The sequence below is a fragment of the Dermacentor andersoni genome, chromosome 7 (genome assembly GCF_023375885.2).
Source record: "Dermacentor andersoni chromosome 7, qqDerAnde1_hic_scaffold, whole genome shotgun sequence".
In the NCBI taxonomy this organism is placed as follows: Eukaryota; Metazoa; Arthropoda; class Arachnida; order Ixodida; family Ixodidae; genus Dermacentor; species Dermacentor andersoni.
In genome coordinates, this window is record NC_092820.1 from 114,857,136 (window position 1) to 114,882,860 (window position 25,725).

Sequence of the window (25,725 nt, forward strand, 5' to 3'; positions counted from 1 at the left end):
CAATAAGGAAGTGAAACATTCTGTGGCTCTGGAATTCACGCCTGCTTTCTGTATTGCTTTAACTGCAAAAACGCATAGAGCCCAAACGTTCGCGACTGCTATATGCCAAGTTGCCAATTGAAGAACGAGAAATCGTCGGAGACCGTTCTTGTATTTAACGGCAGCGCACTACGTTGAATAGAAGTTAAAAATATCTTCAGGGACCTTTATAAAAGTGATTTCGGAAAAAGAGAATCCTCATTCACTAACAAAAGAATGGTACCATTGCAAAAGTGAAAAGTGGGTTATATAAAAAGTCCGCCGTTGTAATTGACACACACACGAATTGCTGAGGAATAGAGAGAGTCCTACGGGAACAAATGTTATAGAACTGCTAAAGGTTTGTTTATGTATACTGCAAACGGCAGAAGCTGAAATTTTTATTAATGTTTACCCTAGACACTACTAGACACACACGTAGAAAGAAACGAATAGACTGGACAAGTGCTGGACATCGACATGGTTTATTGAACTGCAAATCAGCAAATGCCGAAGTACAAGGCAGCTATACGGCAATCACCCTCGAAAATGCTCCCTGCTACATGCGTGTCTTCTGCTGTGCGGGCTCCGGAAATCTGTCATTAGGATTTCGCTTGGTTCGGCCGATATTACCTCTCCCGCAAGAAAGCCGCCTAATATACACGACGACTATCACGCAAGGAGCAAACCGAATCACGTGCTTCCTTTTACTGACGCAGTTGCATTTGCTCCCGCTGACGGTAGAGCATGTGTGTGCTAGCTTACATGGAGCAAGAAAAATCAAGTAAAATGCATAACGCGCATGTGAAACAGCGCATGCAAATATAAGTATGGGACTCGCCTATTGTTCTGCCCTGCTCTCGTTCTGCCCATGGGCGTAGAGTTTGGCGGGGGAAGGGCGGCGGTTTGGTGTCACGAGCAGATGGCGGTGGCGTTCTGCCCAGGCAACAGGGCGTAGAACTCGGGCCCGTAGCCCGGCTGTTCTCGTTCTGCCCACGGGCGCAGAAGCTCGCCGGCCTTGGGCAGCAGTTCACGATCGGGTAGAGTGGCGATGCACAGGAAGGGGTTGGCAGGAGGCCCCAGTCGGGTGAAGTGCTGGTGGCTCGGGCCTGGAGCCCGACGGCCTGTCCAACTCCCTGTCCGGTGGCCGACGTTCTCCTGGCGTCGTTTCATGGAACTCTCCCTGCGTCTCCCCCTTCTGCCAGCGCGCCTCGCTTTTTCTCGCGCTTTGGCCGATTCGTCGTTTTCTCATTGGCTGCTTGAAGCTCCGTGGTCTCTTCTGATCGAATTGCCTTTTTTCTCTTTTACGTTTTTTCGCCATTTCTTGCTGCCACAAATGCTACCGACGGACTCGAAGACTGCTCGTGGTATTCCCCTATTTGCAAAAGTGTTTATCATTGCAAAAATCTCGTCGTATTTCCGTAGCAATGTCTCGTTGGAAGTCCTTAGTTGTAAGTTGCTAGCCATATTACCAATCTTCTGGAGCAAAACTCGGCATTGCCATATCTACAGCATAGTTTTTCGAAGAGTAATTCGGAAAGCTCGCACTTCGTAACAGTCGTTGAAAATTGCTAAGTCGTCAAGCCACAATGGCCAGACTGACACCGTATTCAGGACCTTCAGCAAGACATTTGATCGAGTTAGTCACCAAAAGCCTAAGCTCAAACTTACACATATTAATCTTCCGGATATAATGATTTTTTAAAATCAAGAACTAACTCCATAAGCAAGCTTAGTTTGTGTGAGTAGGAACAACTCCATTTCTCGTCCTGTGACGACGGGGGTACCTCAGGGTAGTGTTATTGGGCAGCAACGTTTTTTGTACGTTAACTACTTCCTTAGCGTAGTTACCGCTTCCCCCCATACACACGAATAAAATGTTTTTAGATTGTTTTATGGTATTTCGCAAAATGAAGCTTCCGCATGATCAACGCAAACTGCATCGTGATGTAGATAACGTCCTCCGCTGGTTCAATGAACGCGCCACGTATATTAACGCTGAAAAAGTGCTCGTTTTGAATAACACGCAAGAAGAGTACTGGAGCTTGAGTATAGACTGGGAATATTGCCACTGAAGGAGGTCAGTAGCTGTAAGTACGCAGGTGTAACAATCGCCAGCAATCACTCCTGGAATATGCACATAAAGAACTTTGTCTCCTCCACATTCCGCTCATTTTGTTTATTGAAGTATAGGCTTAGAGATTATCCCCTAAACGTGAAACGGCTACCATATTTTACAATATACATCAGGGTAAAACTTGAATATCTTTCTTTAGTGTGGAACCTTTATACTAAACCGAACATTAGAAAACCGCTATGTGTTCAACGGAAAGTAGCAAGGCTGATTTACTATATATTTGAGACAACTGATTGCTCTGCAAAGCACTAAAACCAGTAGCATTTAAATAGTTAAATTCCGACAGGAAAATTGTAGCCTCGAGTCTTCTTAATCATAAAGTAGCACTCAACCGGACTTCATACTTAAGCCTTTTATCTTCAAGGTACACTCAGCCCCCCATCACAGGGCTTACTGTATAATACGTTACTTTGCGCATATGATACCTACATGTATTGTTTTATTGTTTTTGCGTAAAATAATTGTAAGGACTCATGCCAAAGAATCTTATTTGAAGCACACACAGTAGTATTTCTGTGTACATTCTTTGAGTATATCTCAAAGGTTCTGTTCTCTTTTGTATTTTTGTTGCTAATTGCATCATTTTATTACTGATAATTGTATTTTTCTAGAGTATGACGCTATGTGCATTGAATTGATTGCAATATTTCACATTACCATGCTTTGTTGTTACGGTACTATTTCAGATTAGTACCGTAATTTTTTATATCCTTGTATCTTCTGCATTTACGTTAATAGCACCACTAATGCAACCTTAATCGTATCTTTTGCTATGAGGTGTATCTCAAGAAACTGTGTTTATTAGCGTAATATTTTTAATACGATGAGCCTGCATTGCCTGGAACATGCGGTGGTCTGCCGTCAGCACGAAGCAAATTACTAAAATTCCAACTGTCCGCGAAATTCTGACCATTTATGAACTCTACTCGCCGTGAGTCTAAGTCTCACGACAAAGAGAAGGAACCGCACTGAGGATACTGCAATTATTCTACAGCCGTGACGAGTACCTCTGACCTTTCAAAGATTGAATTACAAAGTGAAGCAGGGGCTCGTCAAGCTGCTTTCCTGCTGTTTCCCTCGCCTCCTCTGCATGTATATGCGGAATAAAATGGTCTAAAGAGAAGTATCCGAATTTGTTTGACCTTTCAAAGATTAATCCAGAACCTAGGGGTAAATCTAAAAACGTCCTTCAAGACAATGTTGTCAGCAACGTTCACGAGCTTTGTCTGAAAAGAATGAGGTCAGACTATGCGGCGAATAGACCAACAGGTCTTGACCATGTCAGTCCCCGTTTTCGTGGAAGAAACGCAGGGAGTTTTCCAGTAGGTCAAAGTGATCATGAGCAAGGAAAATAAACTGCAGTATCTCTCGGTGCAAGGCGTGCAGGACTAACTTTTCACCAGCCATAAAGGTGAACCCACCGTTGACAGTCGTCTACATGTTAAACAAAGGAGATACATCTGCGCAGGACGTTTGACTCACGAGCAAGGCTTTTAGAGCCGCTAGCTGCAAGCTCTTCATACCAGTTATTTAAACTTCGCCGCAAGTTACCGCTAGTTCCTACATGCCGGGTTTTGACGCATGTTTGCGGAGCCTTCTGGAGTCGAGCCAATAGAATTCTGCGTGTCCAAGAGGCGCTGAACAGGTAATGTCACTGTCGTGAAGAAAAAGTTTGGGCAGAACCCATCTAACGATGACTGTCGGCGTTAATGCAATTCGCAGTTAAAGGGCCCCTGAAACGGTTTTGTAGACGCGTAAGGTGCAGATAAAGTTAGTCATTCGCACCACAATTTGTGTGAAACGTCTCATATTAAAAGAGCTACGGACGATTACAAGTTACCCTCCTCCATAGTCATGCATTTTCTCCGCAACTCGTTCGCCGAGTGATCGGGGCTAAGCTCCGCCTTCACTGGCTCTGCGTCATGATGGCACGTCGTGTCGTCGACTTCCGGTTCTTTAGGAGCGAGCGTGCTAAGCCTCTACAATCTCTTCGCCAGCTGCTTGGAACTCGACCCCAAACGAGAGCTATCGAAGCAGCGTGCGTTGCGAGCATTCTGTCGCAGCGCCGAACGTTTCTAGTATTGCGGTAACCAAACTCAAGCTGATGAAGGAACTTTACCGTAGACGTACGTGAGCTGGCTGATCGCTCTCCAGGGTCCAGCCACCAATTGCCGCAGAGCTCTTACACTCTTTACACTCTTACAAAGTGTAAAACATTTTAATCATTTACAAAAACAACGCGGTAACGACTACGCTCCTGCGAAAAATTTGCGCCAGCAGCAAAGAAGAATACATTTCGTTGATGCTACCGTGTCTGGTTGAGCTCTGTGCCACCAGGTGGCTGCACCGTGCAGACCATTCACATTTGAGCTTCTGCCCATTCCGTGAAACCCCCGACACCATAACGGTTTCTCGTGTTGTGTGGCTTTCTGGTCGACGTCGGAAGAAGCATTCGGCGGTCTCGTCACGTCAGGACTGCATAGGGACTCGAGTCAGCAGCTGTAGGCAAAAGTCAAATGCTTGACTCTATACTCTTAAGCAAAATTACTCGTTTTGCCGCACAACAATAAACGTCATTTGTCTTGTCCGCATTTTTCTTTAACGCGGCAAGCCCGGTACTTGCCAGTAACGAACGGCATTCGCGTTATCAGCGCGACGTAGCATTCCCGACAGGAAAGTAGCGGGCGCGGCGTTTTCAAGAAAGGAAACGCAAGCAAGGCAGATGACGATTGTTGTGTGGCAGAGATACAAACCAAAGGGTGTAACTTTGCATAAGAGTGTATTTATCAACCATGTAGGAAAGACAAGTATAAGGCTTGAAACGTGAGCTGTCTGACGAAGTCGGACGACCCCAGATGCGGCTACATATCGTGATAAACACGTGGGCGACTAGAGGACATGGAGAACAGGGGAAGCAAGTGAACAGGTGTTTGCTTGCTTCCTGTATAGGTCTGATACATCGCTGCCACAATGAGCGCCGAGGCTAACAGCATCACGAATTCGGCGACATCTTGCTATTGCCTCCCGGGGGAGCGGGTGGCTATTTTCTCTTACAAAACAAGTAAAAAAAGTGCTTCGTTCCAATAACAAAATGTATCTAGCACATCACAGACAACTCAAAGCTTCTTTCGCTGGCACGGTCTGTATCGTCCCACAAGCGAACAGATGTAAACCGCACACCCCAAAAAAAAGTCCAACCACCACGCTCCGAAGACTCAGTCAGGCGCAATCAGACGATCTTTGAGGAACTGGACCCGCTCGAAAGGGTCTACCGAGCATCTCTTGGAGATGTCCCCGAGGTGAACGTTGTAAAGAAGCCACGACCAGCCTTCGCGAAATTTGCCGGACTTCTTGAGGGCGTCCAGCTGCACAGAAAGTGAACGCAGTGCGCGTCCTTTTTTAACGATATGTTCATGGGTCCACGCGTTTATTTTTCTCTTACGAATATTCGAAGCATTGCTATGCCTAAAATACGGTGACAGTCGGTCACTGTGTTTAACACAATTATTGCGATTGTGCAATGTAACATCCGTCATGGTAATTTAGAGGCCATGGCTTCGCGCTACTTTTCTTCGAGGTCGCAGGTTCGATCCCGGGGGTGTTGAAGTGCAAAAAAAAAAAAAAAAAAAAAAGAGACACGCTCGTGTACTTCGAGTTATGAGCAAGTTATGAGAAACCCAGGCGGTAACGATGAAGCCGGATTCTTGCACTATAGCGCGAATACTAATCTTATCGTAGTTTAGGAAATACAACAGCCGAATTCACTTTTATAGGGTAATATAAAGACGTCAGTGCACAAGACACGACCTCTTAGAAACGCCGAGACTACGAACCACATTTGAGACATTCTAACCCAAAAAACAGGATTAGAACGCTACTGGTACATCATAATACCAGCAGTGTTCCATGTAGTGTCGCCCCACGACGTATGAGAAAGGCTTTGTGGGAAATTGGTACGTCGAAAACAGGTGTGCTTTTCCGGAAGTCTGCGAGTATGTTTCTAGTCTCGGCATTCGTACAAAATGCGCATGCCTTCAGCAATGAGTGATACTAATTTTCAACCTCGAACTGAGCGTTAACATATTTGAAGAAACAAATTAACGAACATATCGGCTATCATAGAGCCTTTGATGGTGTGCCATCCAATAAATAGTTTTTGTCCAGAAAACAAACAAACAAACGAATACCCTATTTTCGGGAGCGTGCGCGCATGCCTCGTTCACTCACTTATGTCGAAAGTGCGCATATGTGCAAACGCAGATATAAACAGTAGGCACAGCCTAGTATTTGGCTTTGCAGTCTGCACCAGCGTACGCGAATACCGCCCAATGTTCTACGCTTTCATCAACTATGCTGCAACAAACTGCGAAGAAGGTCCACGTTTTTTTTAGATACCGCGCCTTGCAAAGTTCTGGCGCTGGATGTACCTCCGACAGAACCAGTCCGCTCGTGTAAAAAAAAGAAGCAAAACTGTATTGTATTGCAACTGAAGAGCTTCGTTTACTACAATACACTTTGGCACCGTTTTCGGCGACGTGATAAAGTTAACAGCGCATGCAGATTTTTATGCGCGTTTGCAGTGGGCAATAAGGAGCGCCTGGAACTGCTCCAACGCTGCTCTCTTGAGGGTTTGTGGAGGATTGGGGAATGCATGCGAGGTGTGCAGCGAGCGAACATTCCTACGGTGTTCGTGCAGTGAACGAACACGAGGAGCACAGAAAGCCACGTGAGAAGCGTTTTGACGGTGGCCCGCGCCTGTAACGAAAGTTTACGAGCAGTTCTAGGTGTGCCTGTTTTCTCGATAAAAATGCTTTGTCAGAGCAGTACTGAGTGCTTTCTCGCGGCTACACAGACACGGCAGAGCAGTTCAGTGTCGGTGGCTGCCCAATGACAAGCCCTTTCCCTACGTTCCCCGAAACATTATCAACAGGATTCTAACCACCGCATTCTAGAACGTCCCTCCACACTGCTGATCCTGGACTCAAGAAAGTTGGTGGCAACGCCGCCCCTCGACATTAAGTGTCACTGGGCTTCATTGACACTCCACGTCATTCTTCAGAAGCGTAGAGTCTTCTTCAGTTGAGGGATGGCGCACTGCTCAACTCGGCATATTGGAGGAAAAACTTCGGAGTTAATGATGGTTTCAGAATGCGGCGGTTAAGGCTCGGGTGAGCAGTCTATGGCACGGGATTATGGAAGTGAAAGTCCTAGATGTACCTGGGCTTACCTTATCTGTTAATGAGTCTTCGTCCTCCCAACTGAGAAGTATGTCGTTACGAGTTTGCGGCGAGCCTATTTTCATGCCACCAGGGAGCAAGGTGCTGACTGTATAACCTTGACAGTCCTGCGTTGAAGGACACGGGAGAGATTTATCGTTGCATTGCCACTCACGGCTTTAAGAGTGAGCACATTTTCGAACAATTCTTTTCACCTTTTTCTATTCCTTCTGGTTCTGTTAATTTGCCTGCATGGCGTGGCTTCCCTCCTCTGGGCGGACGGATGGCCATAATTAATCGGAATTGGAGGAACACAATCTTTCCAACATAGAAGCCCTTGGTGATCTTAAATCGTGCTGGCAGAGCACACGCTGACAAAGACCCAGTAGTCGACGAATCCACTCAAAGGAGCGCACCTAATTTCAGCAAGAATTACTTAGGTTTACTTGACGGAACACGGCGGCTTCGCCCAGAATGCAAATTTTCCAAGTGGTGTCCTACCACTTGTTCGAAGGCAGTTATCACCGTCATTGACATTTACTCGACGCGGATGGGTCTTCACAAATCCGGCTGACACGACAACTTTTTAAGGTTTATTCGATCGAGAGAATGAACCGAACATTTTGTCAGGCTACCCCAAGCCACGCCGACGCTCCTTCGGCCTGATCCACTAGGGTTCACAGAGCAGTAAACCTGTTCTGCGCCGAATGAAAGACGCCACAAATGGGAAGACGGACAACAATTTTGTGCTGTCGATTTCGCGCACCACATGGTTGCTTCTGAAGATCGCCAAATAGCCCCAGGCCACGTCGTCTACACTAACCCGACGAGCCCGAGAAGCCAACCGGCTCTGATTTATGGTCGGGCTCATCAAAACGTACCCTGTGGCCTTGGTACATCTGAAGAAGGGCAAGCGATGGTGATTAAAAGGTCACCGTTGCCTTAGTAAAAAAAAAAATGCAATGCACGGCGGTCTGTCCTTTGAGCGCATCACCCAATTATGATACGTGCAATCGAATGACATCGCAACTGGTTGTTGCAGGGTATCAGGATCGTGCGTTGAACAGGAGTCAGCCTGCCATGCAATGTAAGACTTGCCTGGGAAGTAGGCTAAACGTGTGTACTAGCTACTCTCTTCGAGCATGCCGCCAAACATGTCACGTATGAACGAGCAGTGTCGTCCCTGCGATTTCCTCATTTAAAGCATGTTTGTATTTGCACTGATCCTCCCGTTCCAAGGCCATACCTCCTGTTTGCAATATATTACGCACACGTACACGCGCGCGCACGCACGCACGCACGCACGCACGCACGCACGCACGCACGCACGCAAGCATGCACACAGACAGGCGCAATCATTTCACATATCATATCCCGTGTTGTGAGCATTACGATGGCGGAACTGGGGCCGAACAACATTGAATTCAACTAAAAAGAAAGGTAAGTACTCACCACGGTGTCTAATTGTGTGAGGTAGAAGTTCTTGCACTGGTGGTACGCCCTTTTATCGATATCACTTTTGGTTCCGTTCAGCACGTACAGCAGCGTGCCCATCTCCAGAGAGAGACCCAACCTGGTGGTGTTCTTGGTATACCTCAAGGTGGCCAGGTACCCTTGGGTGTTCTGCAAGTATTTTTAATGCGAATATCATTTTTGGCATTGTCACACCAGCTTTATTTCTCGCTATCTGTCTATTACACCAAAAATGTTGCTGGATCCCGGAGGCAGTGCAGCCTAAAAATGTAGATTATTTGCGTGAGTATGTCCCACAGGGTAATGTTACGTCTCAAAACGGCAGCGCGTATTTTTTGGGTGCTCCCCACGAAGAGACTCCGTCATCAGCTCTCATCTAGATGACGACATAGGCCGTCACTGATTACTGACGGGCAAACAAGCAAACTCTCTTTGAAGTGACAGCAACCAACGCAGTCTGTGGAAGCTCAAACATTTGACAAGTCTAGGCTTCTCAAATCGCTACAAGCTGACCGCCATGGGGAGTGCACAAATTGATGCAAGGGGCCAACGTCGACGACTTCCGTGAGAACAGCGTCGACTTGTGGTTGCGTCGTGGTTGCATCGTGGTTGCGACGTATACGGGAGCGATTGCAAATAACCAGAGGGGGAGGCCAGAAAGTTGGTGCGACATCAAGGGCGGAGAGCTGCAAACACTTCGACGCTTCTGGTTGGATAGGACAGAGTAATCTAATTATCTCGTCTAATGACCCAGAAGAAGCGATGGCCTAAAAATGCGGCAGAACCAAATTCACGATTACTGTCGATGGTAATGCGTTAGCAATGAATCAATATAGTGACATAATGTATGACCACTGTCGAAGCGAATTAGGCATGATGTGTCTACTGAAGCGGCACTTTTATCTCGCGTTTCCCTTAGAACACTTGGCACCACCTAGCGCCGCCGCTGCGGAGCTTGGGCGTGGCGTCCGAAATGCATGGCTCGCCGGTGCATTGCGAACGCTGAGAAACGTGCCATGTCGCAACTGGGCTCTTCTCGTGCGCTGCTTTCTGAACATGCTGCGCCATCTAGCGGCACTGGCGAAAAATTCGCGCGTGCCCTCCGAGAAGAGAAGCGCGGCGCGCGGGTCGCTGCAAATGCTGAAAATTGTTCCCTCACTTGCCGCAGGCTTAGTGACACATACTCAGTGACACACTTTGGCTGTAGGTTCACTGAAGAGCGCCACCGACCCAGGGCTTTCAAAGCGCAGCTCGCTAAATTGTTGGCGTCAGAGGCGTTCATTAAAAAGTGGTACATGGGCATATGCGGTTTTTATATGTTTAGACAACAGCTGCGGCAGAGCTCATCTTACAATGACTGCAGACGGTAGTGCTTTAGCATGAAATGAATAAAGCGGCATATATTTACACCGTCGAAACAAGTTATGTATGAGGCATGTGCTGCAGTGGGACTCTTTCGCACTTCCTTAAGAACACTCGGCGCCATATAGCGCCACCGCCGCAAAGCCTATGCGTGGCCTCCGAAATCCATGGCGCGCCCGTGCGTGCCAACGCTGAGAAACGCGCCATGCGGCAACCAAATTTCTCTCTAGCGCTTCTTCCTCAACACGCTGTGCCATTCAGTGCCACTGGCGAGATGTGCACACGCGGCCTCCGAGACTAGAAGCTTGGCGCGCCGGTGCCTTTGAACGCTGATAATTGTTCCCTCTCTCTTTCTGCACGCCCAGTGGCACATTTTTGGAGAGTAAAGTTGGCAAGAGGTACGTTGAAGCATGGTATACCACGCGGTGTGTATGTATACATATCCAGCGCGTTCATGGCGCAGCTTGCTAAAGCGTTGGCGTGAAAGGTGTTCGTTGAAAAACGGCACCTACCCAGTGCATTTGTGCGGAAGCCTGCTAATGATCAGGTCACTGTACTTGGTAACACTTGCGACGTTTGTACGATTCGGCTCGGCACTCGGGAAACTTAAGGGATCTTTGTCGTGAGTTGTGTGCGGCACATTCATAGTAGCACATACCCAGTGACCCAAGTTGGCAACCAATGTGTTCATTGGAGACAAGTACAGGTCGAGTGGCCCGTACCCGGTACTCCAAGTCGGCGTCAAAGTGTTTCTTCGAACAACGGTGCCCACTCAGTCTCGCGTCTACAGTGACCCTTGTCGGCGTGAGGGAGGTTCGCTGAAGATCGGCACGTATGTACACATTACCACCTACTCACGGTTGGTTGGCCCGATGGTTTGTTTCGAACCCTGTTACACCAGTACGACAGCCTTATGCGCTACCCAATAGACTACTGACTACCTAGTGACACAGGTAGGCGGGAAGACGGTTAGAGACAAACATACAGAAATAGACAAACAGATAAAAACACAGATAGATTCATAGCCCCGGAAAGTGCGTAAAGTACCCTAAGAATACTAACGCCCTGAAAGCGGATATTTCATGTAGCGCAGATTGTGCTCAGACATGTACGCTGGCATGTGGTGACATGACATAGAGTTATCGACATGTAAAGTGCTCCGAGATGGAGTGTTCTGTATACATTGGACCAGTGGTGTGTTGTAAAAATTTAAATAAACCAGTGCGTTTCCTTCAACCTCCCGACCTCACATCCTCACCAGTACGCAACTCTCGGCGATAGAGAGGGACGATGGGGTTCACTAAGTGAGCTTGGTGCAACGTCCATGTATAGTGCAGGCCAGTTATCATGTTAGGCGCTCCGCGGTGGAGTAGGCAAGCGTCCCTCTGTGTGACGCCCGAGTCTAAAACACAAGCCCCAGAACCGGGTCGCAACAGTAGGTGCCGCTTTTCAATTGATTTCTTTGACTCCAACTTTGCTCACTGTTTATATGTGCCACTGCGTACGCGCGGACTTCATGGCGTTGCCGCCAGAAGGCGCGTTGTGCCCAGAAAGCAGCGTGAGAGAACAGCCACGCATGCCTCATACATGATGCGTATCGGTCATCAGCATACTCGGATAATCATGATGAGTTGTGCCAGAAATTTCTTAGCTTGACGTCGCGCCATATTACCCAAGGTCATGGTGATGAATGTCTGGGGTCAGTTGCAAATGGAACGATAGCACAAACGCCGGGCTAAACAGTTTAACCGCCAAATCTGGTGTAACAAGCAAGCTGAAGAAAATAATGGCCTAGCTGGATAAAGTTGGGTGAAAATAAAAAAGAACACGATGCCTTTTAGTCGGCCACTTGCCACGTACCCGTTAAAACTTATTTGAAGTAAATTTCCTCGCCAAAATATTGTTATCTGCAGTTGCGCATAGGTATGACTAGGTATATTGGCAATTCTTTACACATATTACTGTTTACGGAATTCGGAAACGCCTGATACAGTTGAAAGCAGCAGCAGCGAGAATAGCGACAGCTTTTGGCGTTTTGTTCAACCCATAGCGTTAGACCAGCTTTTTTGTTGTTTAATTCTGTTAATACAGGAAGCAAGAGCCACTAGGCAAGTGGCAAAAACGCACGATAACAGGCTAGAATGTTGTTTCCGGTGGTGTTTTTGACGTACTTAGAGCAACAGACAAGTAAGGGACTGTTTGGAGGGACTTTGGCAGCCTATAAAGCGGCCGAGTTTACACATCTTGAACGCTCAATCAAACGCTCACAACTCTTAACTGAGGGCATTCTACATATACTTGTTCGCTTGGCGCGCTGCTGACGGCCGCTCTTCGGCTGTAAGGAAGCACCACCGTCCAAGGGCGATAACGTTGTCACCTCGCGCCGTATGCTGTATGTGCGAGTGAAAGCATGTGAGAATGAGCAGGCGATTGTGGCTAAAACTCGCGCGCGCAGGACAGTAAAGCGGAGAGGAAGCGCGCCGTCTTGAGCCGCGCGCGAGGCGCCGGGAGGAGAAGAAGGATGGGTGCTTTACTCCGGCGGCTGCTGCGTATGGTACGGTCGCGAGCGGTCGCGTGGGCTTTATCTTGAAAGCGATCTGCGATGAAGAACTTGAGTTTGGCCTAGTTGGGGTTTAACGCGTATCATATTGACCGCTAAGAAAGACGAAGATGGGTGAAGAGGTCACAAAACGACTACATGGGCGGGTCGATGTGATATGGAGATCTGCGATGAGTACAGAGTCTAGGTTCGCCTGGCGCTCATAGCTTTGTCTGTGCCGTATTATCGTCGATTAGTTTGCGTTGAAGCGAGAGGCGCACCAAGGTCAGTTAGCTTGCAGGTGCTGCCTGCCGTTCTTCCCCACACCAGCGTTCTGACAGCGAGTGTACGCGCCCATCGAGTGAGATATGTTCATGTTTGCCTGTGCGCGCGTGTCACTATACTTTTTAATTTAGCTACTATCCTTACTTCGTGTAGTTGTCTACTAATTTGCTATCGCAATTGATGCCTCACCTTTCGGGCGAAATTGCGACTTTTTATATTAGATTTTCTACAGTCATTTTCACTGTCGTTTTTACTGTGTCGTGACGTAATGACTCAGGAGGTCGTCTGGTGGGAGCAGAATATTGCGGCGTTTTGACACTCCAGCATGATCGGTTGTTGGCTAGGCTGCTACATCGGCTCTCGCGACAAACAGCAGCATAGGAGTCCACCGAGCGAGCGGGATCAAAACCTCGCAATGGTCTGCTCCCACGTGACCACGTTAGTTGAGGTGCTGCGAGGCTTGCCAGTATTGCTTCAAATCTTAAGGTCTACGACTTTCACTTGACGAAAAAAAACTGTACAGTCAGAAATACAATGTCAGCATTCCATTAATCGGCCAACGCACGCTCCGCGCTATCGCCCCGGCACTGCGCAGCATCGCCTGTGCATCGTCGTGCTGCAATACTGAACAAACAGTGTGGTGGTATTTCCTTATGGCCGTTGCACCCGGAGCGATGTTGAAGCTCAGCGTCTTACCGTGCCGCAGCAATCAATCAATCAATCAATCAATCAATCAATCAATCAATCAATCAATCAATCAATCAATCAATCAATCAATCAATCAATCAATCAATCAATCAATCAATCAATCAATCAATCAATCAATCAATCAATCAATCAATCCGTTCCCAGGCGTGCGGAATACGCATTCGGATTTGACGTGGAGTCGATCGCCTCGACTGTTGTTTTCACATTTATGACCTCTAACATGTGAAGCTTGAGTTACCGTCGGGTTGAAATTGTTCAGCACGCTTTTTGGGCACTATAAGCACTGAAGCAAACTAAAGACTGTTGTAGTGCTCAGCTACACCGAGGCGGCACTCACGAGGTCGGGGTAGGACATCGCAGCTGTTCTCTGCGGATCGGTGAGTCTCTTGTAGTCGAACATCGAAGTCGGAGCGGAGAAGCACTTCTTTACGTTCTCTATCCAGCCCGTGGAACTGATGGCTATGACCGTGTCAGCCTTCGTTTGTCTGCGTACAGTTAAGCGCAACGTGATTCAATTGATTTCAGTTTTATTTGACAAAGAGCGGACAACGCCATTAGAACATCTGCAACAATACCTTTGTTTGGGCGAGTTCGTTCATCTTGACAGTTTTCATAAAAAACGCTCTAAAGACGAAGACAAAAGGAACACATACAAGTAGACTGGCGCTACTTCCAACTTCCGACTTTTGAGTTGGAAAGCTCCCCTTAGTACAGAAAGGTAAGCGCTGCCGTTTCTGCAATGCTTTTGAAGGTAAGGGGTCACGGATAATTACAGCTGACAAGAGAGCATTGTGGCGACGCCTAGTGAGCTCCAGATGGCATGGTCCACATGAGACATGTTTAGCGACGCGATGGGAAGAACCAGGCGAGTTTCCCTCGTCTCCTTTCCTTTCTGCCACGCTCCTGCCTTGTATGTACACGCTGCGAACAACCTCCCGACGCGGCGCTCACAACAGCAGCAGCAGTGTAGAAGTCTAAGGAAGAGAGGAAGAAAGCCTAAGGATAAGTTAAATTGGTTCAATAATAGCCAATATAATGACTGCGCTGTTTTTTTTCTGTGACAATGAACTAACGAGACCGTGAGTAAATCCCTGCTAGCCGAGATAGGAATAGTTCAAGTGCCTCGAACTTATGATTTCAGGACGCGAGCGTCAGCGCCAACGTAGACACTCTTTCCACTTGGCCCCGTCTAGCCTCTGTAAGCGAAATTCGTTGTCCAGTAGCGGAGCTGGAGGATCGTTTTACGCGTACGTCAAAGGTCCCAACTTCTTTTTCTTCCTCCTTTTTTTTTTCTTTCTTGCTGCGCGGCGCACTTTCGATTACGGTCTTGCGCGCGAGCTGTTCCTTTTGTCTCGTTTCACGCAGCGCACAATTTGGAGCGCTTTGCAGGGGAACACCTGACTAGCTATACAAGTCAATGCTACACGAACGCTGAAGCAGACGCAAGCGCATTACAGAGCAGGATCGCGCGCTGGAACACAGCAGAAAACGACACTTTTGTTCTATGCGTGCTCGACTGCCTAGCACGGGAGGAAGCAGACGAAACGCAAGTACATCTCTCTTGCTACACTTACGAAATAAAACAAGGACGCACAGCCATTCGGTTTGTAGGTTTTGTTTCTCTATGGTTTATTTCGTCTACTGAAACAAGAGCTCAAACAAATAACTGTTGCTGTTGCCTCAACTAATTCTCAGTCACGTGTCAGCGTCAGTGGCGTCACAGTACTGCGAACTACGCAAGCGCAGTTGCACTATTGACGTCGGCTCTCCAGGTGGAAGCGCGGCGCCCGCGAGGAGGACGGCGCATGGAGTTCGGTTTGAAAACCCAGCTTTTTTTTTTCGCAGCGCGTAGCGGTGTAATACTCTGTAGGCACCGTCGTTAGCGCGCGTTGTGCGCATTGCACTTGCCAGTTTAACATGGCCAGACCTGGTGAGGAGCCCTTGAAGAGCATCGATCGAGTGACCGGCCCAACGGTGGGATGGAACCTCGGTACCCGGAACCCAATGCTCGAACCATGCATCGGACCACAGTAACACTTACACTACGTTGTCGTATCAGCGCTACCTAGCTCCGAGATGATCGTCACGCGTGTCATACTGCGTAGCGCCGGACCGCGAGAGCCGAGGCGTGAGCAACCAGCTTCCTTGTCGCCAAAGACGCATGAATGAAATGGGCAAAATTTATAGCATTTTAATGGGCGCTTCGCGAAGGCTCCGCTGCCCCATACATTTCAACACGTGCGCTCGATTTATATAACTTCCTTGCGGTATCGAACGAGCGTGAGCCACAAGGGGAACACTGGCTGCGGCGTCAGCGACGCGGGATACTTACTCGACGGCTTTGGTAATCTCGGAGCGGTAGCGCTCCCAGGCGTTCGGCTCGGCGTAATCGTACAAGCCGATTGCCATTATGATCCTGGCGTTGATCGTTTGAGACGCTCTTAATATCTGCAAGCACGTGGTGAAAAAAGAAAGCATAACAATAAATCTAAAAAATTGTGCGCTTGGAAATAAGGGCAATCAACGGGAACCATGTCCTTTCTTGCGCCTCTATACTTCTTTGTTTCAATAAACCACAGCCGTTCAGTTTCCCTACTGTTTTCCTGGGTTCATTTTTTGCTTCATGCAGTTGCTGCTATATTACTGGGTGCAAGTAGCAATGGTGACGCCAAGAAATTTCGAGACAATAAAAGTTAATAAAACCGGTACTGCGTAAGCGTAATTCCGGCTAATGGCAGGAAAGACGACGAATAACTCGAGAACGCAGCAAGATTGCCAAACTGTGTTAATATTTATTCAAAAGTTTTGGTCTTTGAAAGCACACGGAGCTCTTTTCTGATGTCAAAGGTTATGTTAGGTATTCTCTCTCTCTGATCTGATACTAAGTCATTGTCCTTTTTTTTGCGAGAACCGGCGAATTGCAAGTAACAGCATTCGGAATGAGCATACTAACTACATTATGTATTCTGTGAAAAAAGCAGTTATGCGCGGGAAAATTCAAACCAACAACGGAGAAAATTTAGGTTCCACGAAAGCCTAATTTGATAAATGGCCTAACGTCGAGTTGAGAAGGGAGAGATCAAAACGTTGCTACTCGTTATTTCACTGCGGCGTCTATATAGCAAATGATTGGTAAACGGTTAAGGACAGCACTACACGATGCTTCTGCAAGATGTTTTTGTTGACGCCAGAATCGTTTGCACTTTGAGTGCATACTGCGCGACCGTATAAACGATGGGTGCCTTGCAGGTTTAAAGCATTGGCCTCGTCAGCTGAATCTGCTGCCGCCACTTATTCTGATGCGGCCCTGGCGCATAGCTCGTAACACGCAAGTGCGTAGGTTCGGTAGCCCGAGGGGAGGTTACCTTCAAGTTCTGCCCCATTGTCAAGATCTACGTTGGTGGCGTATTGAGCCAATCACAGAGGCCGGGGCAGCCCCGCTGGTCAGTCAGAGCTGACGAGATGGCGAGTTCGACAGTATTGTCACGCTGCATTGACGGCGTCGGTATGTCGCGGAACTTCATAGTATCCCCGGCAGAAAAGGGCTATTACCGCACATTAGGTGGTCGTCAAAATAAGTAAAAAATACCTTCAGTTTGAAGAAATTATGCCGGAACCCTTCACTGGCAGTACAAGTGGGATCACTTAGAGGGAAATAACTCCGTGAAAAAGAAAGAAACGTTTCTCTGGAATACGTCGTCTCGAAACGAAACATTGATAGCTAATGTAAAAAGGAAGGTTTCCGTCTACATAATAATTTTATAGCTTTTTCAGACTGTGCAAGCTACATTAGAATTTACAAAAAACTATGTGACTGATCCTCTTCCCTGAAATACAGGCCACTATGGATTACAAGCACTTGCACTAATATTATGAAGTACATTGTATACTCTCATGCTGCCACCTTTCTATAATTTTCTAAATACCAACGAACATGGCTTGAGGAAAGAGATGTCTCGTAACACTCAGCTTGCTCTTATCCTTCGTGACTTACACCAGCCCTTGATTCTAGTTCTCCACTGATGCTACCTTTCTTGGCTGCTTTTGACCAAGTGCCCCTCCTTTTGTCTAATACTTAAGCTTTCAAGCCTTAATCTCCATCGGACGGTCCCACACTGCATTCATGGGTCTCTAACAAATAAGCAACAATGCGTTTATCATACCTCTTACTCTTCCGGTTTTTCTTACGTTCGTTCTGTAGCACCAAATGGTAACCTTTGAAGTTCCTTTGCTCTTTCTAATATACATTAATTACCTGCCCCGCAATCTCTATTTTAAAGTACGCCTTTTTGCCGATGGCTGTGAAGTTTACGGCCCCATCACCATATGAAACGATGCCTTTATTCTTAAGCATTACATTAAACTAATTAAAAAATGGTGCACTAAATGGCTAATGTCACCTAACGCAAAAAACAATGCTAATATCGTTTAAGCGTCGACGTAACTATACACGAAATGCTCACGTTCTTAGCGATACGGCAGTTTCCACGACTCGTGCGGTAAATAGTTAGGTCTGCACATTTCTCCAGGTGTAACTGTTCAAATTATTTACGTCATTAATTCCGCAATTCTTGTTCTTGTGTTTTTTTTTCTGACGACCTACACAGCCTTAGCACCGTGTGATTTCTCGCCTGCGAAACCCTGGTTGGAATACGCGTGTTTCTGCGTTCGACCGTCCCCAGTATCGTTTAACGTACGCTCTCGAAATCAGTCTCAAGCCGAGCCGCGCGATTCGTAGTCTGTGGTTACTTTCTTTGCCACAAGCGTTTCGGCTTTCAAATCCTAGTTTGATTTAGCCCCGCTAGCCTCTCGCCGCAAAAGAACTCGCCCATACTTTTATCACGGTTTTTTTTTACCAATCGCATTTCCTCGTGATAACACGTTCATCACACCAGCCCACCGCATCACCACAACCGGCGACATGAACACGGCCTAGCCACCATGGGCCCGTACGACTACGTATACGAGCGATCTTTCTTTCTTTGGCACACTGCGGAAAACTGGAATGCTCTTCCCAGTTCCATTGCTACTATAAAGAAACTTTGCTTTCTTCAAATCTATTCTTGAGGACCCGCAGAAATCATTGCAATCATAACGGGCCGTCAATACGCCCACCCTCTATGTAAAGTCCCACATCACCCTGACCCCCCCCCCCCCCCCTCCCCTGCCTTTTAGGTAACAATAAATAAAAATAAAATAAATAAACGAAGTAAATAAACTGTACTTCGCCGTCAACTTTAGGTACAAAAATTCACGGAAAGCGCTGAGGGGCTTTTAGAAACAATTTGCGGATTTTTTGTATTCGGGGTAACGGTGCAGTCACATTTAAGACTCCATAGCACGACTGCTCATATGGCTCCTAAATAGAGACAGCATCCGAAGAAATATATTTTGCGCAAATATATTCAGTATAAAGAGAAATGAAGGCACTGAACTAAATCGAAATCTGGAAGCTCTAGTGCGGGAAAAGGTTGACGCCAAAGTAAAAGTTTCATGTTGTTCGCGTAGCTATCTTAAATGTGCCGCGAACGGATTGCGTTATTGTTATACTTGTGTACTACTTCTTCCCGCCGTCAGTTCTGCATACCCCACTGAGATATTGAGCGCACATAAGACTTGCACAAAATACGTGCTTGTAACATGTAGCTTACTCATCGGTATAAGGTGGGTGTCATTCTGACAACACGTAATGTGTTAAGGGAAAAGGTATGCGATAAAATGTTAACGACACGGATAACAGGTCGCAGCGACAATGGAACGCACGGGTATGATTAGCAGCTCTTTTTTTTCTCGGTGCGTCCGTTTTCCTTCGCAGCTGCGCCTGGTCAACCTGACTTTAAAACTGGTTCACGCGTGACCGGCTGGTGCAGCTTACTTTAAGCAAGCTGCTCATGGAGACATCAAGTCCCATACCTAATAAAGGCTGCTGCTGTTTAAGCTCTTCATTGTTAAGAACAGGAGCAGAATATATTTCTACGCCCACTATTTTGTTCGCACAACTCTGCGGAGCATAAATGCATGGTTGGAGACCAACGTGACCTGAACATGCGCGGTACACCGTAAAATAATTTGCAGTCTTAAAAGCGGAAAAGCGTGTAAGCTGGTCTATAACTCGTGCCCCTAGGTACAAAAATGGTAGTAAGAATGTGATTTATTGGCCGATTTAAACCCATAAGTTAATTATTTAGCAGTGCAAATGGAAGGAGCGTACTCACTTCAAGCACACGTATGGCGTTACTCATGTATATATCCAGCGTGGTAAGTCGTCCTAATAGTTTGAGTACGCCGTAGTGCTTTATGTTGTCCGCTGCCAGATTGGTGAGTTCCCGTTGCAGAACCTTGTGGTCCATCTTCTGGGGTACCAAATAGCTGGATAGAAAAAAAAAAATGGGTACACTTCACCCACCGTTTCTGCCAAACGAATTGGTGTAAATTTGGGAGGAGAGATTAGTATGCGTTCATTATACGTTCATTATACGCGGGAAACAATGAAGTTTCAAAAGATCTTTCATTTTGTAAGAGTGAAAGTCTTATCACGATGTAGATAATAAGAATGGTAGGTGAGGAGCGAGGGAGGGCGAGGAGGCAGTGCAGTGCGTGCCACCTGGCGGGGCGTATCCCCCTAGCTTGCGGCCCACGAAGCGCACCTCACCGTTCCGGCCCCTCTGACGTCACCACCTCTCCGGTGCTGACGTCAGAGCATGTAACGAGTGCGCAGGTGCGCGCCGGAAAAGAAGCGAGAGAGAAGGAAGTGGCGTCACATCCGCTCTTCTGGTCTGATGTTCAGTCTATGCCAGGCAACTGCTTTCCATTATTTAGCCGGTTAAATATGATGCAACCTTCTTGTGCGTGACGTCACTAGTGACACCATTACTTCCGCTTTCTGCTTCCGGGTTTCCAGGAATTTCGCTAATGTCGCACTCACGTGGTGAGTCTCTGAAGTCTACGATTCTGTGCTTTGGTGTTTGGTAGTCAGTGATATCTAAATAATTCTAGGTATTGCGTAGACCAGTATCTCAACTTGAAACTAAACTTATGCTCCAATATCATATCTATAATCGAACCCATGAATGTTGTACTGCATTATTTTTTCGATTTTATTTCCGATTTATTTTGCATTTCGTCCCCGGTCGTCTCAGAAGGTGAACCGTAAGTGCTGCGCAAGAAAGAAGTGCCACTCGATGCTCGCGTCAATATAGAAGTCGCAATCAAAACATTACGTTTTGACATTATGTGCTTTCGAAACAATACGAATCGAATATTGGATGCTCTGATCATTTCATTCGTTAATGGAATATGTGCTATCCAGTTTTTTTAAATATATATAAGTGCGGTTTGCGCGTGACCCACGTCACCTTGGCTACGCGCGGAGCAGGGACGTTGAGTCAGGTGAGGTGTGTTCCGCGCTTTCATTTGTAAAACATTTCTAAAAGACCAAAGCAGGCCTAATTACAACAGCGAAAACGAAACGTTACAGGTAACAGTGAGTATAGTCCGCCAGAGTTTGACGGCGCTTTTATGTGTCTCGGAAGAGACGCCGAATCGACGCAGCTTCCACTTGCCACGTTTTCGCGTTTCCTCAGACGCCGAAGGGAAAAGCCGCAAAATAAGCAATCCTTTACAATCGGTGGTGTGTTCTGTGTTACTTAACTGCTGCTAATAAGGTGTTTATGTTTTAGCTTTCCCAGACTAAACTAAGGTTGACTAAAGCGCAACTTTTCAACGTTCTCGCTGTATTGCAAGTATGGCAGCCGTTATGACGTCGGCGCCTACTCCCTTTGTACCTGGAGAATCAGTCACCGACAAGCTTTGATTAATCGGGAGTATAGCACGGAACACGCGGTGCAATGTTCACTGACCGGACGTCGAAGCTAATCCCGCCTTGCGTCACGGTGTAGGTCTTCATGTGCTTCTTGAACTGCTTCCAGCTGGCGTCCGCCTCGATGCCGTACAGCGAGTTCTTGACCACGACGACGTCGGTGTAGAACACGTAGTTGCAGAGGTCGTCCGGCGGGTACATGTAGGGGAAGAGCGCGAAGCTGCCCACCGTGCAGATCAACTCGCTGGGTGGAGCTGCAGGGTGGCGGCCGATTATTATTATTATTATTATTATCATGAATACTTGTTTTGAACACATATATACAAACAACAGGAAAGGGAAAGCGCGGAGCAGGCTGGCAATTACCACCGCGGCGGCAAATTGAATGCAAGAAACACGCGCTGCAGGCTCAGCTGTGGTGTTCAGCCGAGAACACCACAACACCTGAAATGCCATTGCGCTTCAACGAAACAAGTTGTTGACATTTATTGCCGGCCATGGAGAGTATATTCCTGCGATGAAGACAGTGAGTGAGTGAGTGAAGGAACTTTTTTGTTGTGAACGCCTGCAGAACGGTTAGCCTTCCCCTGTTAGGGAGGCGTCACCGTGACGCGGCCATGACGTCTTCGCGGTGTGTGGCGCCTCTACTACGGCCGCGGCCGCACTACTCCCTTTGGTCGACCGCGCCTGCCCCTCTTTTGGGGTGGCAGCCTCCCTCCGGTTTCGCTCGGTCGTTGCCTTTCGAGGGCCGCCGAGATCTGCCGGACGGCCTGTGTTTGGACATCTTGGTCATAGCACCTCGTTGCGGCCTCGAGCCGCGGCTGGATCGTTGTTATCGTTGCAGCTTCGTGCGGATTCTTAGCACAGTGCCAAAGGATGTGAGCTGCAGCGGCTCTTTCCTTTCGGCACACACAACACAGGTCACTTACATAAACACTTGGACACACGTGCCTCATCAGCATCGGGGTGAATAACGACCCCTTTTGAAGCTGTCGATATAAAACCGCTTCCTTATGGGTCCAGCCCGGATGAGGTGGCGGCATAGTCCTTCTCTTTAGTCTGTACCACTTAACAACTTGGTTGTAGGAAGTCGTTTTGTCCTTGGTTTCCCGCCACCACGACGGGTCGACCGCAGTGGCAGCGGCACGGTTGGTTAGTCCTCGCGCCGCCGCATTCGCCGTCTCGTTGTGGTTTTTGTTGCCGCGATCCGACACATCACTGCCCATGTGGGCCTTAAACCACTTTATCACCACACACCGATTTTCACTCGCGAGATCGACCGCACGCGAAGCCGGTTAAAAGTTAAATATTAAGTAGTAAATGATATGCTGAACTATCCACATCCGGGAACTCCCTCCATCATATAAAAACAAAACGCTAATATAGGCTTTACATTGCGTTTCCAGCGCTTAAATCAACATGTAGTGGACGATCGCGAAGCTGCCCACCGTGCAGATCAACTCGGCGGGTGATGCTGCAGCGTGGCGGCCGATCATTATTATTATTACTATTATTATTAATATTATTATTATTATTATTTATTATTATTATTCCTTTCGAACACATATATACAATTAACAGGCGAGGAGCAGGCTGGCAACTGCCACCGTGGCGGCCAATGGAATGCAGGAAAGACGTGCTGCAGGCTCAGCTTGCCGGCCGTTATTTGCTAGTGAGCGCGAGAGCACCACAACACCCGAAACACCATTGCATGCCAATGAAACAACTTGTTGACTTTTATTGCTGCCCATGGAGAGAATATTCGTGCGATGAAGGCAGTGAAATGATAAGTGACTAAAAGTATAGAAAGTACGGTAATGAATTAAATAGTAAATGATATTCTAAACTATCCACATCCGGGAACTCGCTCCATCATATAAAAACAAAACGCTAATATAGGCTTTACATTGCGTTTCCAGCGCTTAAATAAGTTTCTAGTCGTCAGATTAGGCGTATCCAAACAGGAACGTTGACCTGTGTGGGATTAAGGACCTTTCCTTCAGAATTCCCTTACGTTCCTCTTTAAGATCGCACGCACCCACGCGTGTGCTTTGCAAGTGTGCGTGCGTTTTCCAAGAACTGAAAGCTGGGTTGGTATTCACGTTGAGAGGATGTTGTGCGCAACAGGTCAGTTGTCTAACAAAACACAGGAAGCGCTGCACTTCGCACAAAACCGCAGTAGTGTACCAGGCGACCTAAACCTGCGGCAAGTCGCACATTGACCAAAGCGGCAGGTGTATGATCAATGGGCTCAGCGAACAAGATTTGTCCCAGTGTAGCTAGGAACGCTCCCAATTCGTAGGTCATTGGCGTAAGTGTGCTTGCAGACGGGCATTCTCGACCAACCGCATTTCGTTAAGAGACAAACACAACATTAACGGAAAGATCATAGAGGCGTTGTACATAAAAAAAAGATCGGGTATGTGCTGTATCTGAGACTCAGCCGAAGTGGGGTACATGAAACGTCTGTTGCGTGCAGCAGGTGATCTGTGAGAACTAAAAGCAGTAGGAGCTTGATGTGGGTGAGTTGGTGCAACATACCTGAGGAAAGACAGCGCAAAAGAGACGAGGACGAAAGTAAGAAAGCTACTTCAACAGACGCGCGCCAAAATCCAACAAAATTTTTATTTGAAGAAACAAAGTTTATATACATGAAAAAGGAATTGCATCACCGTGACGCCGTGAACACTCTGTCGCATCAGAAACGCAACCTCTTTCTAGGCAAGTGCTACTGGCGGGCAGCTAATGTACAAGCCTCGGCCCTCGCAATGTAAAAGCCTTCCTTCCAGTCTCTCCCTTTCTAGTATGTCTCCGGAACGTGCCAGAAACAGTGCTCAGCCAGATGCCCGCCCGATTTTTTATTTACGAACCCGTTTTGCCCAATATGTACCTGTTTGCAGCTTATGGGGATTTCATAGGCGACATTTCTTGTCCATTGCGTTTAGTGCACTCCATGTTTCTTAGAGGGAGGGTCTGGTTTTGCTTTCTTGTAGGGCCTGTATTTGACAATTTACACGGCGAACTTCAGAATATATTAAGATTGTGCCTTTGCGCACCCTTCTTGAGGCTGTTAAACACCTTGTGCCGATATGGGACCACCTGTACCTTACTCCTATCACCCTCGCTTGTTTGATATATTGAACAACCTTATCACAAACGCTAGAAGCTAAATATGATGGAAAACAGGCTTCGCTCAGCTGCGTGACCTGTTTATTAAAGCTGCTATCTACTTTGTGAACACAATATTTATTTAGTGCTTCATTTAGGACGTCACAGTGACTCCTGTTATTACTAATTTGGAGTGGGCACTGTCATACGAAATCAGCTGCTTGCTCAGCCGTGTCTGGTACTCCCAACACCAATGTGTGAGCGTGTTAAACAACGTAAGCTCGAAATCAAAGTAACGAATGTGCTAGTCGCACGCGATGTTTATAGCAAGCCTTGGACGCGTTTTTAAAGGTGTTAATTACCGTTTCTATTGTGTCACCTAGCGTCGACTGCGGTACTGCGTTAGCGATCACTAGGCATTCGTCGACGTACCTCAGTACGGTAGGAGCACACGACTGATCCAGAAAGCCGTTTGCACGCCTGTCAAAGGTGCTAAGAAAAATATTCGATAGAATGGAGGTGAGCGACGACCCAATGCGAATGCCTTTGCGTTGAACATAATGCTTGTTTTCGAAAATAATGACGGCCGACTGAAGGTAAATGTTCAATAGTTCTAAAAACTGGTCACAATTTATTCCAGTCGTACAAATGAACTTAAACTCATTTAAGTTTATTTTATCCCTAATGGCACGTAGGAAAAAAAGAACGCTCGTCCGTTGTAGCTGTCTTGCCCTCGTCTCTTTTGTGTTGTTCTTCTTCGAGCACTTTAAGGTACATGAATTATGGAACCAAATGCACAAGTCACATTTATTCACGCATTAGAAAGCTTACGTGCCTGACTTAGTCAAATTTTCTGGTCGTGCTTGCTCCCAATTCGTAGCCGGCCCGTTTGCTTTGTCAAGGGTGTTTGAACACTAGTGTACAGAAATCACCTCCCCCGGCTGGTGGAGCAAAGATGGCTCGGCGCCGCTCAATCCCACCGCTCTCGTGGATGCTCTCGTGGATGGTTGGGATTCCTGGGCGTGCCTCAGTTCTCGTGCGCTTGCTCTCCCTATGGAGA

At 47.3% G+C, this 25,725-nt stretch overlaps 1 protein-coding gene across 1 annotated transcript in view; it reads right to left on the reverse strand.

Moving 5' to 3' along the window:
* Positions 1-4,832: 4,832 nt before the first annotated feature.
* LOC126533959 (uncharacterized) overlaps positions 4,833-25,725 on the reverse strand; it is a 28,035-nt gene continuing 7,142 nt past the window's right edge. Inside the window, exons 3-9 of the mRNA XM_072289505.1 lie at positions 21,598-21,811; positions 19,954-20,107; positions 16,071-16,186; positions 14,076-14,223; positions 8,824-8,994; positions 7,383-7,499; positions 4,833-5,520 (exon numbers count right to left, since the gene is read on the reverse strand). Of these exons, the coding sequence (XP_072145606.1) occupies positions 5,371-5,520; positions 7,383-7,499; positions 8,824-8,994; positions 14,076-14,223; positions 16,071-16,186; positions 19,954-20,107; positions 21,598-21,811 (1,070 nt within the window). The 3' untranslated portion in view covers positions 4,833-5,370. The remainder of the gene's footprint in view (positions 5,521-7,382; positions 7,500-8,823; positions 8,995-14,075; positions 14,224-16,070; positions 16,187-19,953; positions 20,108-21,597; positions 21,812-25,725) is intronic.